The sequence below is a fragment of the Mastomys coucha genome, unplaced genomic scaffold, assembly GCF_008632895.1.
Source record: "Mastomys coucha isolate ucsf_1 unplaced genomic scaffold, UCSF_Mcou_1 pScaffold11, whole genome shotgun sequence".
NCBI lineage: Eukaryota > Metazoa > Chordata > Mammalia > Rodentia > Muridae > Mastomys > Mastomys coucha.
The window spans coordinates 6,201,134-6,212,949 of record NW_022196893.1 but is presented as its reverse complement, the minus strand read 5'-3'; the positions used below and the strand labels follow the sequence as shown (position 1 = coordinate 6,212,949).

The following is an 11,816-nucleotide window of genomic DNA, read 5'->3' as shown; positions in this document are numbered from 1 at the left end:
CAGATAAATTGAAATCATGTAACTTTTCTCATCATAATGCAATAAAAGTTTAAAAAAAAAAAAAGAAGCCCAAAATGACCAAGGGGAAGCCTGAGCTTCCAGTTCAATGAAATGTTTTTTGTGACTCCTGGTAGGAGCACTCCCCGCTCTGGAACCAAAACTTCTAGGCCAGCAGAACCTAGGATTGTGGGGACAGGAAGCAAAAATTTTCCTAGAGGGTTACTAGGAGTGATAGTGAGTGGAACTATTTTCTACTCCATCCCTTGATTCCTGGAACTGTGGACCCTAGCTATTGGAGAAATCATACCATATATAGGATACTGATTCAAAGCATACACTAACTTCTGAAGTACTCTGCCCCAGCCCTCCACACTGTTGCCACCTAATTGGCACAGTGGCTGCATCTTTGAGAGGTCCTTCCATCTTTCTATCAGACCAGCAGCTTCAGGATGATGGGGAACATGGCAAGACCAGTGGATTCCATTATTGTGGGCCCACTGTTGCCCATCTCTGGCTGTGAATTGAGTTCCTTGGTCAGAAGCAATACTGTGTGGAATAGCATGATGGTGCATAAGCATTCTATAAGTCCACGGATGGTGGTTGTGGCAGAAGCATTATATGCAGAAAAGACAAATCCATAACAATAATAAGTATCTACTCCAGTAAGAAGAAAATATTGTTATTTCCACAGAGGAAGTGGTCCAATGTAGTCAACCTGCCACCAAGTTGCTGGCTGGTCACCTCGAGGAACAGTGCCATATCTGGGGCTCAGTGTTGATCTCTTCTGTTGGCAGATCTGGCATTCAGCAGCAGCTGTTGCCAAGTCAGCCTTGGTGAATGGAAGTCTGTGTTGTTGTGCCCAAGCATAACCTCCATCTCAGCCACCATGGCCACTTTGTTCATGTGCCCATTGAGCAATGACAGGGATGGCTGGGGAAACAGCCTTCTGTCCACAGAATGAGTCATCTTATCTACTTGATTATTGAACTTCTCCTCAGCTGAAGTGAGCGAGCATTTACATGGGACACAAATATCTTCACCTCCTTTGCCCATTTGGAGAGATCTATCCACATAATTCTTCTCTAGATGTCTTTCTCACCAATTTTCCAATCCTGATCTTTCCAAACCCCTGACCATCCAGCCAATCCATTGGCTACAGCCCATGAATCAGTGAACAATCATACATCTGGCCATTTCTTCTTCCAAACCAACTGTAATACCGCATGTACTGCTCGAAGATCTGCCCACTGTGAAGATGTTCCTTCACCTGTGTCTTTCAGGGTTGTCCTGGAAAGGGGTTGTAATGCTGCAGCTGTCCACTTCTGGGTGGTGCCTGCATAAGGTGCAGAGCCATCAGTAAACCAGGTCCTGGTCTTCTCTTCTTCAGTCAGCCGATCATAGGGAACACTCCATGATGCTATAGGCACATGCTTGGCAACCGATGGCATTGTAACAGGGGTAGAAGAAACCATAGGCATTGCATTTGAGCAACTTCTTCATGTAGCTTGCTTGTGTCTTCAGGACCTGCTCAGGCTTGATCACATACATATATATCACTTCCATTTGATAATAGACTGCTGCTGTGCATGTCCTATCTTATGACTTGAAGGGTCTGATAGCACCCAGCTTATGATGCGCACTTCAGGTGGAATAGTAACTTGGTGTCCTATTGTCAAATGTTCAGTTTCCACTAAGGTCCAATAGCAGGCCAAGAGCTGTTTTTCAAAGGGAAAATAGTTGTCTGCAGATGATGGTAGAGCTTTGCTCCAAAACCCCAAAGGTCACTTCTGTGATTCACCTACAGGAGCCTGGCAGAGGCTCCAAACAGCATCTCTGTCTGCCACCGACACCTCAAGTACCATCCAGTTTGCTGGATCATATGATCCAAGTGGTAGAGCTACCTGCAGAGCAGCCTGGACCTGTTAAGGTGCCTTCTCTTGTTCTAGGCTTCACACTTAGCTAGTGGCTTTCTGAATCACTTGGCTAATGGGCCTGAGTAACACACCCAAGTGAAGAATGTGCTGTCTCCAGAATCCTAGTAGACCCACTAAGAATTGTGCTTCTTTCTTGATGGTAGGAGGGACCAGGTGCAATAACTTATCTTTTGCCTTAGAAGGAATATCTCTGCATGCCCCACACCACTGGACTACTAAGAATTTCACTGAGGTAGATGGCCCTTGAATTTTGGTTGGATTTATTTCCCATCCTCTGATATGCATACGTGTTACCAGTGAGTCAAAAATGGTTGCTACTTCTTGCTCACTTGGTGCAATCAGTATAATATCATCAATAGAGTGCACCAATGTGATATTTTGTAGAAGAGACAAATGACCAAGATCCCTTCTAACCAAGTTATGACACAGGCCTGGAGAGTTACTCTATCCTGGATGCAAAACTTTAAAGGTATATATACTTGCCAACTGAAAGCAAAATGCTTCTGGTGGCCCTTATGAACAGGTACTGAGAAGAAGGCATTTGCTAGATCAATATCTGCATGTCAGGTACCAGGAGATGTGTTAATTTGCTCAAGTAATGAAACTACACCTGGTACAGCAGCTGCAATCAGTTACTAGCTGCTTTAGTTTTCCACACTCAACTGTCATTCTCCATGACCATCTGTCTAGTGCACTGGCCAGATAGGAGAGTTAAAGGGAGATGTGGTGGGAACCACCACTCCTGAATCTTTCAAGTCCTTGATAGTGGCAGGAATTTCTGCAATTCTTCTAGGAATACGATACTGGTTTTGATTCACTATTTTCTTTGGCAGAGGCAACTCTAAAGGCTTCCATTTAACCTTTCCAACCATAATAGCCCTCACTCCACAGGTCAAGGAACTAATGTGAGAATTGTGCCAATTTCTGAGTATATCTATTCCAATTATTCATTCTGGAACTGGGGAAATAACCACAAGATGTGTTTTAGGGGCCACTGGACATACTGTGAGTCAGACATCAGTCAAAACTCCATTAATCACCAGTCCTCCATAAACCCTGACTTTAACTAGGGGGCCACCCCATTCCCCCTTTTTTCTCAGACAAAGATTCTCTGTGTAGCTCTGGTTGTCCTGGAACTCACTCTATAAACCAGGTTGGCCTTGAACTCACAGAGATCTGTCTGTCTGTGTCTACTGAGTGCTGGGATTAAAGGTCTGTGCCACCAGACTGACTAAAAGGTTTAGGAATAAACTCCAGATTCGTTCCAAAGTTTAGGAGACAATGGAGCAGTAAGGAAAAACCACCAAAAGAAAAACACAAAAACAAAACAAGCAAACAAGAAAACAGTGATGTTTTCACATAATTCAGGGAGGTTAGGAAAGGCGACCAAAACAAGTTAAGGTCATGGGATGGGGCAGATCAGGCTCCAGGAAACAGAGCCAGAGTTATGTTTAATAATACAGCATAAAGGTGTCCTGCCTTCAAAATGGAGTAAGGTGGGTTCCTCTTTTCCTCCTCGATGTAAGTGTCTCTGTCCAATTCTTGATTGTCTTCAATTATGCTGTTGAGTGGCAGTTGAGAGTTTCCCTTAAAAAATACAAACTTTGGAAATCTAGTTTCAATTTCTTAGGGAAGCAGATTGCAACAATGGGCTGTTAATCATTGATGGCTCTGGGAGCATCTGGGAGCTGGGTTGATTCCTGGAATTTCTTCATGGCCTCACCAAATATAGTCTAACTAACAGCAGCCAATCAGAAACACACCCATGTAACCTCCCTGGAGCCCATCAATAAAGTTTTAGATTACTTAGCCATCACTAAAGTCTCTCTAGTTTTGCATACAAGACTTGCTCCCTTGGCCTGGGCTTGCCATTTTAATAAGTGGGAGACAGCCTGTATGCAGACTTCTTGCTTTCTTGAAATAAAAACACTCTTGTCTGTTGCATATGTGAGTGTTGGTCTCAGTGCATCTATTTCAGACCTAACACAGTGATTCTACCATTGACAGTTGGTAACCCTTTGGAGGATGCAGAGCTTGCTCATGATAACAGGACAAATAATGGTAGAGGGCCAACTGCCAAAAGGCCAGCTGTGAAACATTTTCTTAATTGCTGATTGATGGGGAGAACCCAGCCATTTGTGGGTGAGTTTATCCCTGGGCTGGTGGTCCTGGGCTCTATAAGAATGTAGACTGACTAAGCCATGGGGGGCAAGCCAGTAAACAGTACCTCCCTATGTCCTCTGCATCAGCTCCTGCCTCCAGGTTCCTGCCCTGTTGGGGTTCCTGTCCTGACTTCCTTTTGTTGATCAACAGCAATATGGAAGTGTAAAGCAAATACAACCTTTCTTCCCAGACCTCACTGTTTTTATCTCAAAGTTTCCAATTTGAGTCAGCATCCAGCAAGGCCTTGCTGCATTCTCAGCAGGTAGGAAAAGGCAGAGAGGGAGAGGCAGCTGTTGGATCTCTGTAAGTTCAAAGACAGCCTAGTATACCGAGTGAGTTCCAGGACAGTGCGAACCTGTCTCAAAAATCTCCCAAAACAAAAACAAAGAACAACAACAAGAAAAACATTTTGTCAAACTTTATCTAAGCACTATATAGCATCTACATTTTAAACCGTTTTGATGAGTGGTTGACTCCCACATGCTAATGTGAGGCCAAATCTTTTAAGTTCAGACTCCATTTTAGAGAACCTGACCTAAATTTAAACTCAGGTAAACTGACAGGCATTAGATTCTGAGAAGCCCCCTCAACAATCCCAAGCCTAGCACCAGGCTCTAGGTTAATCCCCAACAAAACCAGTGTCTCCAGGTGATTCCTCCAACAAACCTGCACCCCAGTTTACAAGCCCACCCTCTGCCTAACTACTACCAATGCAGAACAGAACAGAAATTGAGTTTATGATATGACTCCTAGTACCAGCCAGTTATGTTAAAGGCCACAGTAGTTTTCCAATTAGATGCTTGCACATGTACTCCCTGTTTGCTGCTTACTATAAAGCATTGCCCCATAGACATTCGGGGCTCCCTCAGCAACAAAAGCATCCTGCATTATGACGGAGCATTGAGGGGGTGCTGGGCTAGCTCTGATAGAATAAAGACCCTGCTGTGAGTTGCATCAGATCTGCTTCTGTCTGTTTTCTTCGGGATCACTAACATATCCCTGGCACTACAGTTGAACAAAATATTAAGGCTCTTCACGAGCTCTGCAACAATTTGAGGTCCCAATATGCCTTCCATGATCCTGCTTTCTGGTACTCCAACCCTTTCATTGCCTGGCTCTTGCCCTTGATGGGAAGTCATCAGAGCCCTGCTCCTGCTCCCCCCATGTATTATATAGATTTTCAAAATAAAACAAGGTACTAATGTAGCCAAAGTCAGCACCAAGCAAGTTCTGGTACAATAAGAAGCTATTCCTGCAGACCATGCTGACACATATGAGAAACAAAGTGGGGAGGTGTGGGTTTCCAAGACAGATGAGGGACAGTACAGTGCTGCCTGTTGTGTTTAGAAAAGGTAAAAGAAGCCAGGGATATGCTTGGTGCAGGCATAGTAAGATGAGGGGGAAGCGGGTGCATCTGAGAGCCCATGAGTTTATGTAGGGCATAGGGAGAGGATGTAGGGTGGTGGGTGGTAGAGACAGAGAAAGACACAGAGACAGACAGACAGAGAGAGACAGAGACAGAGATGAATAGAGGCCTGCCATGAGCACTTGGAGAGAGAGAGGGAGGGGAGTGGGGAGAGAATGGACAGAGGGGGAAGAGAGGAAGAGAGCAAGAGAAAACAGTGAAGAGGGCCCAAGCATTCCCTTCTATAGTAAGTCACACATCCCTGACTGTTGCCAGGCAACTGTGAGGCAGAGCCTAGAAGAAATGCTAAAACTGCCCATACCCATGGAAGTACACTTAGTTAACATGAAACCTCTTTGCTGTATGACTCAAGAGGGCAAGGGAAGCACAAGTGACCTTGGCTACTACACAGAGGTCATCCTTTCTCTGAGGAGGGGAATGGGCATGGCTAATGTTTGACAGTGTGACAGTATTCAGGCCTGTGGCTGAACTGGAAGGCAGGAGAAAAGGCTGGGTGTGTATTTGTCTTGCATGTCACTCTCTCTGCAGAAGGCCTGGCTTCTCTAACACAAGCCTGGCAACATTTGGTACATCTAACTTTAAGAATATACAAGTACACTGTTGCCCTCCCCCTTAAGAGTTAATTTAAGGGGGCTGGAGTGATGGATTGGTGGTTAAGAGCATTGACTGCTCCTCCAGAGGTACTGAGTTCAATTCCCAGCAACCACATGGTTGTTTACAACCACCTGCAATGGAATCTAATGCCCTCTTGTGGTGTATTTGAAGACAGCAACAGTATACACGTATAAATAAAATTAAAAAAAAAAAAGAGTTAATTTAAGTGGTCTGTCTGTAATTTTGGCAGGAGTCCACCACTACATCCTCAACCGTGATGCTGGGTGGAAAGTGGAGGACTCATGAGAACCCCTAGTTTAAAACGGTATTGCCTTTGCCTCTAAAGAGAAGGTGATGGCCCCATTGCCATCCTGGAGTAGGGATAACGTTGGCCCAGGAGCCCTGGCAATGGAGACAGAAGAGCAAAACTGCAACAGGTCTGTGATATGGGCAGAACTCTACACTCAGAAGGGAGGACTATCATCTGGGGTTCCAGCCATCAACACTTCTGCTCTTCTCCAACCACAAGTGGTCTCAGAAGATGCTAGAATATAGAACCAGAGGAGTAACTGAAAGAGGGACTTCATGACACTGCTTGCACGATGGGGTGAGACTTGGTCATGAAATTACCCATGTCCTGTAAGTGACATCGCCCATCCTCTGTAAATCAGCCCCATAAACTCATTGGGCAGTGACATTGGGAAGGATTGTCACTTGGATCTGTCATTGACACCCTATGTTTGTTTGCAGAGGCTTTGCTGTCTGCTGTTCTTTGCTTCACATAGGCTAGATCATGCATGAGCCAATGCCTAGCACAGCATGTGAAGGAATCACAGAGACAACATTTCTTGCTTGCTCTCTTCCTCCTAACACTGTGCTGGGTTTTGCGGTGTTGGTGGCAAATGTGGTCTGCTTCCCTGATAGATCATAGGGTAACAAGGAAGGGATTTTTAATGGTGCTATAGTAGAGGCCCTGGAGTGTAAGCAGCCTTCCCTGCTTAATTGGATGTGCTCAGCTTCACTGATTTTGTGGTCCATTTTGGGACTCAGTTGTCCTCTGAGCATACCTGATCTTTTACTGTGGTGTCATTTCAGGAAGATTTCCAGCTCAGGTCTCTTTCTGTGCCCAGCCTTCCTTTTCTAACCCATGTCAGTGCCTTGCAGGAATTTTAGTGGGTCTACTTACTGGGCTCTAAGCTCCGTGAGGTTAGGACACTCAGAATCTGGCTTGCTGTGGGGGCCCTGATGATCATCCCAGAGCTGAGCCACAGATGCCATCAATATTTGGCTAATTAGTAAGGTTTTACTTATTAGAATACTAGTACACATGGTAGTGACATAAAAGCCAGGGCAACTCATGTTCTTTTTGGGACAGGTGGAGCTAGGAACACAGGTGTAGGGAGAGGGATCATACAATTGGAACAGGAAGAGTGAGCATGTGGCTTCTTCCTGGAGGCTTCTGGGCCTCAGGGACACTGGGGTCATTCATCCTCTGCATAAGACTGCCTGTGCCATGACAAGCATCCCTGGCTCTAGCTACCAGATGCTAATAGCATCCGCAGCCCCATACATCACCCAAGCACATCAGACACTGCTTAGTAACTTCCTTCCCAGTTGTGAGTTCTTGGCTCATGATTCTCATTGTGTGGATGCAAGACCCTGTTGGGAGCTTGCTCACTAGAGCCAGTCTCCAAGTATTTGTCAGTGATTTGCTGGCTTATAGAAGGAGGGCCATGGGCTTCGAGCCACTGCAGCCCGTACCTTCTTTTTAGAAACAGGAAAACATCATGTGGTAGTAGCAGAAGTAGCAGGAGCTGCAGCACACCTTTGATAGCTGTGTGTTTGATCCAGCCCAGTCAGCCAAGCAAGTCCTAGGAAAGCCAAAGCTACACAGAACTGTCTTGACACAACACACAGCCCCCAAAGAAAAAAAGTGACCCAAAACAAAACAAAAAGCAGAAGAGGGCTGAGCAAGGTTCTTCCTTCCATTGCTTTCTGAATGGCAAGCTCAAGCCAAACGTGGCCCCTGCCCTTCTGCCCTCTTAGACCTTTGCACCATGGTCCCTCCCCAACAGAGTGGTCTTCTCTCCCCAAAGGCTATAAATCTGGCTGACCAGGTCACCCACAAACCTTGCTAACTCTTAAGCAATAGACATGCTGGCCTGGAGGAGGGACGTCCTGAAACCCCTCCCCTTTCAGGATGCCAGCTGGGAGGAGCTGAGGGAAAGTACAGTACTTACTGCAGTCCACATCTGAGAGACCTTGCCACTGTGCCTGCAGCCTGGTCAGAGAGGAAGTAAGGACTGGTGTCAGGAGGGAGCTGCTAGGGGGCAAAGGGAAGAGCCCTCAGGATGGGGCTGTGGGTGTGAGTGTGGGATGAGGAAGGAAAAGCTGGGTGGGTGGAGGATAAGAGAAGTAGGCAGACATCTATTCCTTGGGGAAAGCTGTGTGGAGGGTTGGAGGGAGGGAAGATTGGATGCCTGAGTTGTATGAGAGCCCAGGGATGTGATTGTGTGTCTATTAACTGGCTCCAACTTACAAAGTTTTATCTGTGCACCCCTTCTCCGAGGATGAACAGTTCTCAGGCTACAAAGTCCTGTGTGCTCATCCTTCTTGTAGCCCTACTGTGTGCTGAAAGAGGTGAGACGGCAAATGAGAGAGGGGCAGGAGGGTACAATGGAGATGGAAAAGGGCCTCAGGGTTGTGGGTACACCTGTGCTTCCATTGCGTGCCTGGTACCCTGGGTGTGCTGGATCAGGGGATTGGGGATTGGCTTGTGGTGGGTGAACCCTCCTGTTCTGGGGTGCTTTACTGGGTCTGTAATCTTGCCAGAGCCTGCACTGCAACCATCACCACATGCTAGAAGGACTCTTGGACGTCACTACCTCTGCCACAAACCCTGGCCTCTGGAGCAGCCTGTCCTAACACTCTACCTTGCTGCCCTGGCCTCCCAGTCAGGACACTGACCTGTGTGCACACAAACTGGCAGAGGCTTCTTTTGCTGGCCTGGCTGCAAGTCAAGGGCTTTGGAATCCTTAACTCTTGGATTTGACTTTTTCTTATACCCAGCCCATGCCACATGAGGTCCCAGTGCTAGAACTTCCCTACTCTAAGAGGTTCTGAGCTCTCAGACACCCAATACTTCTAGTTACAATTGTATTGCTGGAAGTCTCAAGGTGAGCCTCAGCTTTGAGGTAGACTCTGGGAAGTTCAGTGCTCTGTCATCTCCAATACCCAGGGCCCAGCTCTGCATGTGTAGGGTGGAACAGGTCAGAACATGTGAGAACAGATGGGGAGCCATATGGTGGCTCCAGCACCTTTTTACACACCCACTTAAACCTTCAGTAGACATTTGGTATCTGTGTCTTCCCAATATGGTGACTGCCTCTCTTGGGGTTCAGGTCTCTCCTGTGAGGCTGGCTAGCTGAGACAGCAGTACTGAGCATATTTGAACAAGAGTGGTCCTTGGTTCGCTTTTGCTTATGGTGGAGGTGACTTGGCAGCAATGCCCTTTCACACAGCAGCTGTGTGGAAGTAAAGACCTTGGAGAGGAGGGGTCTGGGCTAGGAAGGGCATGCCTTAGCCCTCATGTATTGGCTTCTTTCTCAGCACAGGGGCTGGAGTGCTACCAATGCCTGGGGGTCCCACTCTAGACTTCCTGCCCATCACTTGCCTGCCCCTGCACCGATGGATTCTGTGTTACTCAGGTGGTAGAAGGTATTGTGGGTAAGTCCCCTGTGGCCTATACAAAGATGGCTGAGGGTGGCTTTGGAGAAAAGGTCATGTCTGAGCACTTGTTGTGGACCATGGTTCCCCTCCCTCCTAGTAGAGCCTTCCTGGGTTTGGAGTGGGAATCCTTCAAAGTGGGGGCTGCTGGGGTCCAGGGATGTGCTGGGATGTGGATCATAAACCAGGGCTGCCCACTGGCATGCATGGTGTTCATCATCCCCCTCTGTTGCCAGTGTGGTCATGTGAGGCTCCTGCCCATGCTTCATGTCTGGGGTCTCACTGGCTCACTGCTGGACCAGGAGAGCTGGAAGCAACTACCGAGTCTCTGCACATAATGAAGGAATCTGGAGCTAGGCTAAAGGAATGACTTAGGAATGTTGATAGAAAGAGACCTTAGGACATATCAGATCCTCCACAGTGCCAGTTTCAGGCATATCCTCCAGGTAGACAAGGCAGAGGCAGCCCTGCCCTGCTATCCAGTTTCCTGGTCCTGCCCACAGCCTGCCTGTGTCCTGGAGTAGGTCTCCTAGATATAACTGCCTGTGGAACTGCAAGAGTCTGAGAGGCCGCTTGCCCTTTCTGCTGTGCCACTGTGCGAACTTATACTGTGCTGTCTTTGTGTGTGTGTGTGTGTGTGTGTGTGTGTGTGTGTAAATAAATATGGGTGCATATGTAGGAAGGATTGTAATGTAATTGTGTAAAGCTCATAGTACATCCTTAAGACAAATTCCTTAGGCACAGTCTACTATTTTATGCAAATGAGTTTTGGTTCCCTTGAAGTGGAATTACACATGGTTGTAAGCCACCCTTTGTGTCTGGGAACCCAATCCTGGGCTTCTGTATGAGCAACAAGTGCTTTTAACAGCTGATCCATGTCTCCAGTCCCAACCACCTTGTTTTATGAGGCAAGGTCTTTCACTGAGACCTAGGATTTGCAAAGCATGCTGTGAGTGGAGTTGAGGAAGGTAGCAGAGAGTTCCTAGGACCTCCTGATACCCCTCTGTGTTATAAAGATCACATCCAGTACTCCAATCTCCAAGACCTCTCAATTTCCCCCTGCCCGCTCCTCTAGCACAGAGATCATAACCAGCACTCCCATGCTTGGCTGGCTCTTTACTTGGTTGCTGGGATTGAACTTGGGTCCCTAGGCTTCCATATGGCAAGCACTTCACTGACTGAGCTGCTTGCCCAACACATTGTGTGTAAGGGCATGTGTGTACATGTGTGTAGATGTACATGCACTGGGGAGGTCCAAGTGTATGAGACCCAGAAGTTGATGGGAATCTTCTGTGACAACTATTTTATTTACTGAGGAAGGGTCTCACACTGTTCCCCAAGTTTCCAGATTGAGCTGGTTTAGCCTGGGAGCTTACCTCGGGGCTCTCCATCTTTGTGTCCTGAGCACAGAGATGCAAGTAGGCCACCATGCCTGCCCATCCTTTGATGTACTCTAGTGATGGGACTGTGGGCTCATGCTTGTGCACACAAGCCCTTTAACCACAAAGCCTACTTACCAGACACGGTTTGGATTTTTGTTTGGTCCATTTGTTATTTCAGATGGGTTTCACTCCAGCCCCAGGATAGCCTAGAGGCTCCCATGTTGTCCAGTTTGGTGTTGAACTCATAAAAATCCTCCTGCCTCAGTATTTTAAGTTCTGAGATTACAAATCTGAGCTACCCTGTCTGACTTCACCATGCCTTAAAGACAAGTCTGGGCCATTCAGACCTGGTGGCATGTGGTCCAGACTTTGGGAATCTATGTTGTCCCTGCATAAGAAGTGAGTCACTCCCTGATGTCTTGCAGACTTTCACACAAGCAAAGTAAAGAACAGTCAGTGCCTTCCCTTCTGCCCTCCTGATCTTGAAAATGTCGAGATCCTGGGTTCTACTGTCAAGGTGAAGACTTCCTGTTGCAAGACAGACCTCTGCAATGCAGCCCTTCCCACTGGAGGCCGCACCTGGACCATGGC

At 47.1% G+C, this 11,816-nt stretch overlaps 1 protein-coding gene and 1 pseudogene across 3 annotated transcripts in view; both read left to right on the top strand.

Annotated features, from left to right (window-relative positions):
* Window positions 1–8,340: 8,340 nt before the first annotated feature.
* LOC116073947 (lymphocyte antigen 6A-2/6E-1-like) overlaps window positions 8,341–11,816 on the top strand; it is a 46,242-nt gene continuing 42,766 nt past the window's right edge. Inside the window, exon 1 of one of the 3 annotated variants that reach the window (XM_031346341.1) lies at window positions 8,341–8,413. Coding sequence is in view for 1 of the 3 variants with exons in the window: in XM_031346322.1 (XP_031202182.1) it covers window positions 8,469–8,482 (14 nt within the window). In the remaining 2 variants the exon portion in view is untranslated. Of the gene's footprint in view, window positions 8,414–8,436; window positions 8,483–11,816 lie in introns of those variants that run through there. The other 2 variants (XM_031346332.1, XM_031346322.1) reach the window with 2 other exon arrangements.
* LOC116082332 overlaps window positions 8,688–11,816 on the top strand; it is a 4,332-nt pseudogene continuing 1,203 nt past the window's right edge.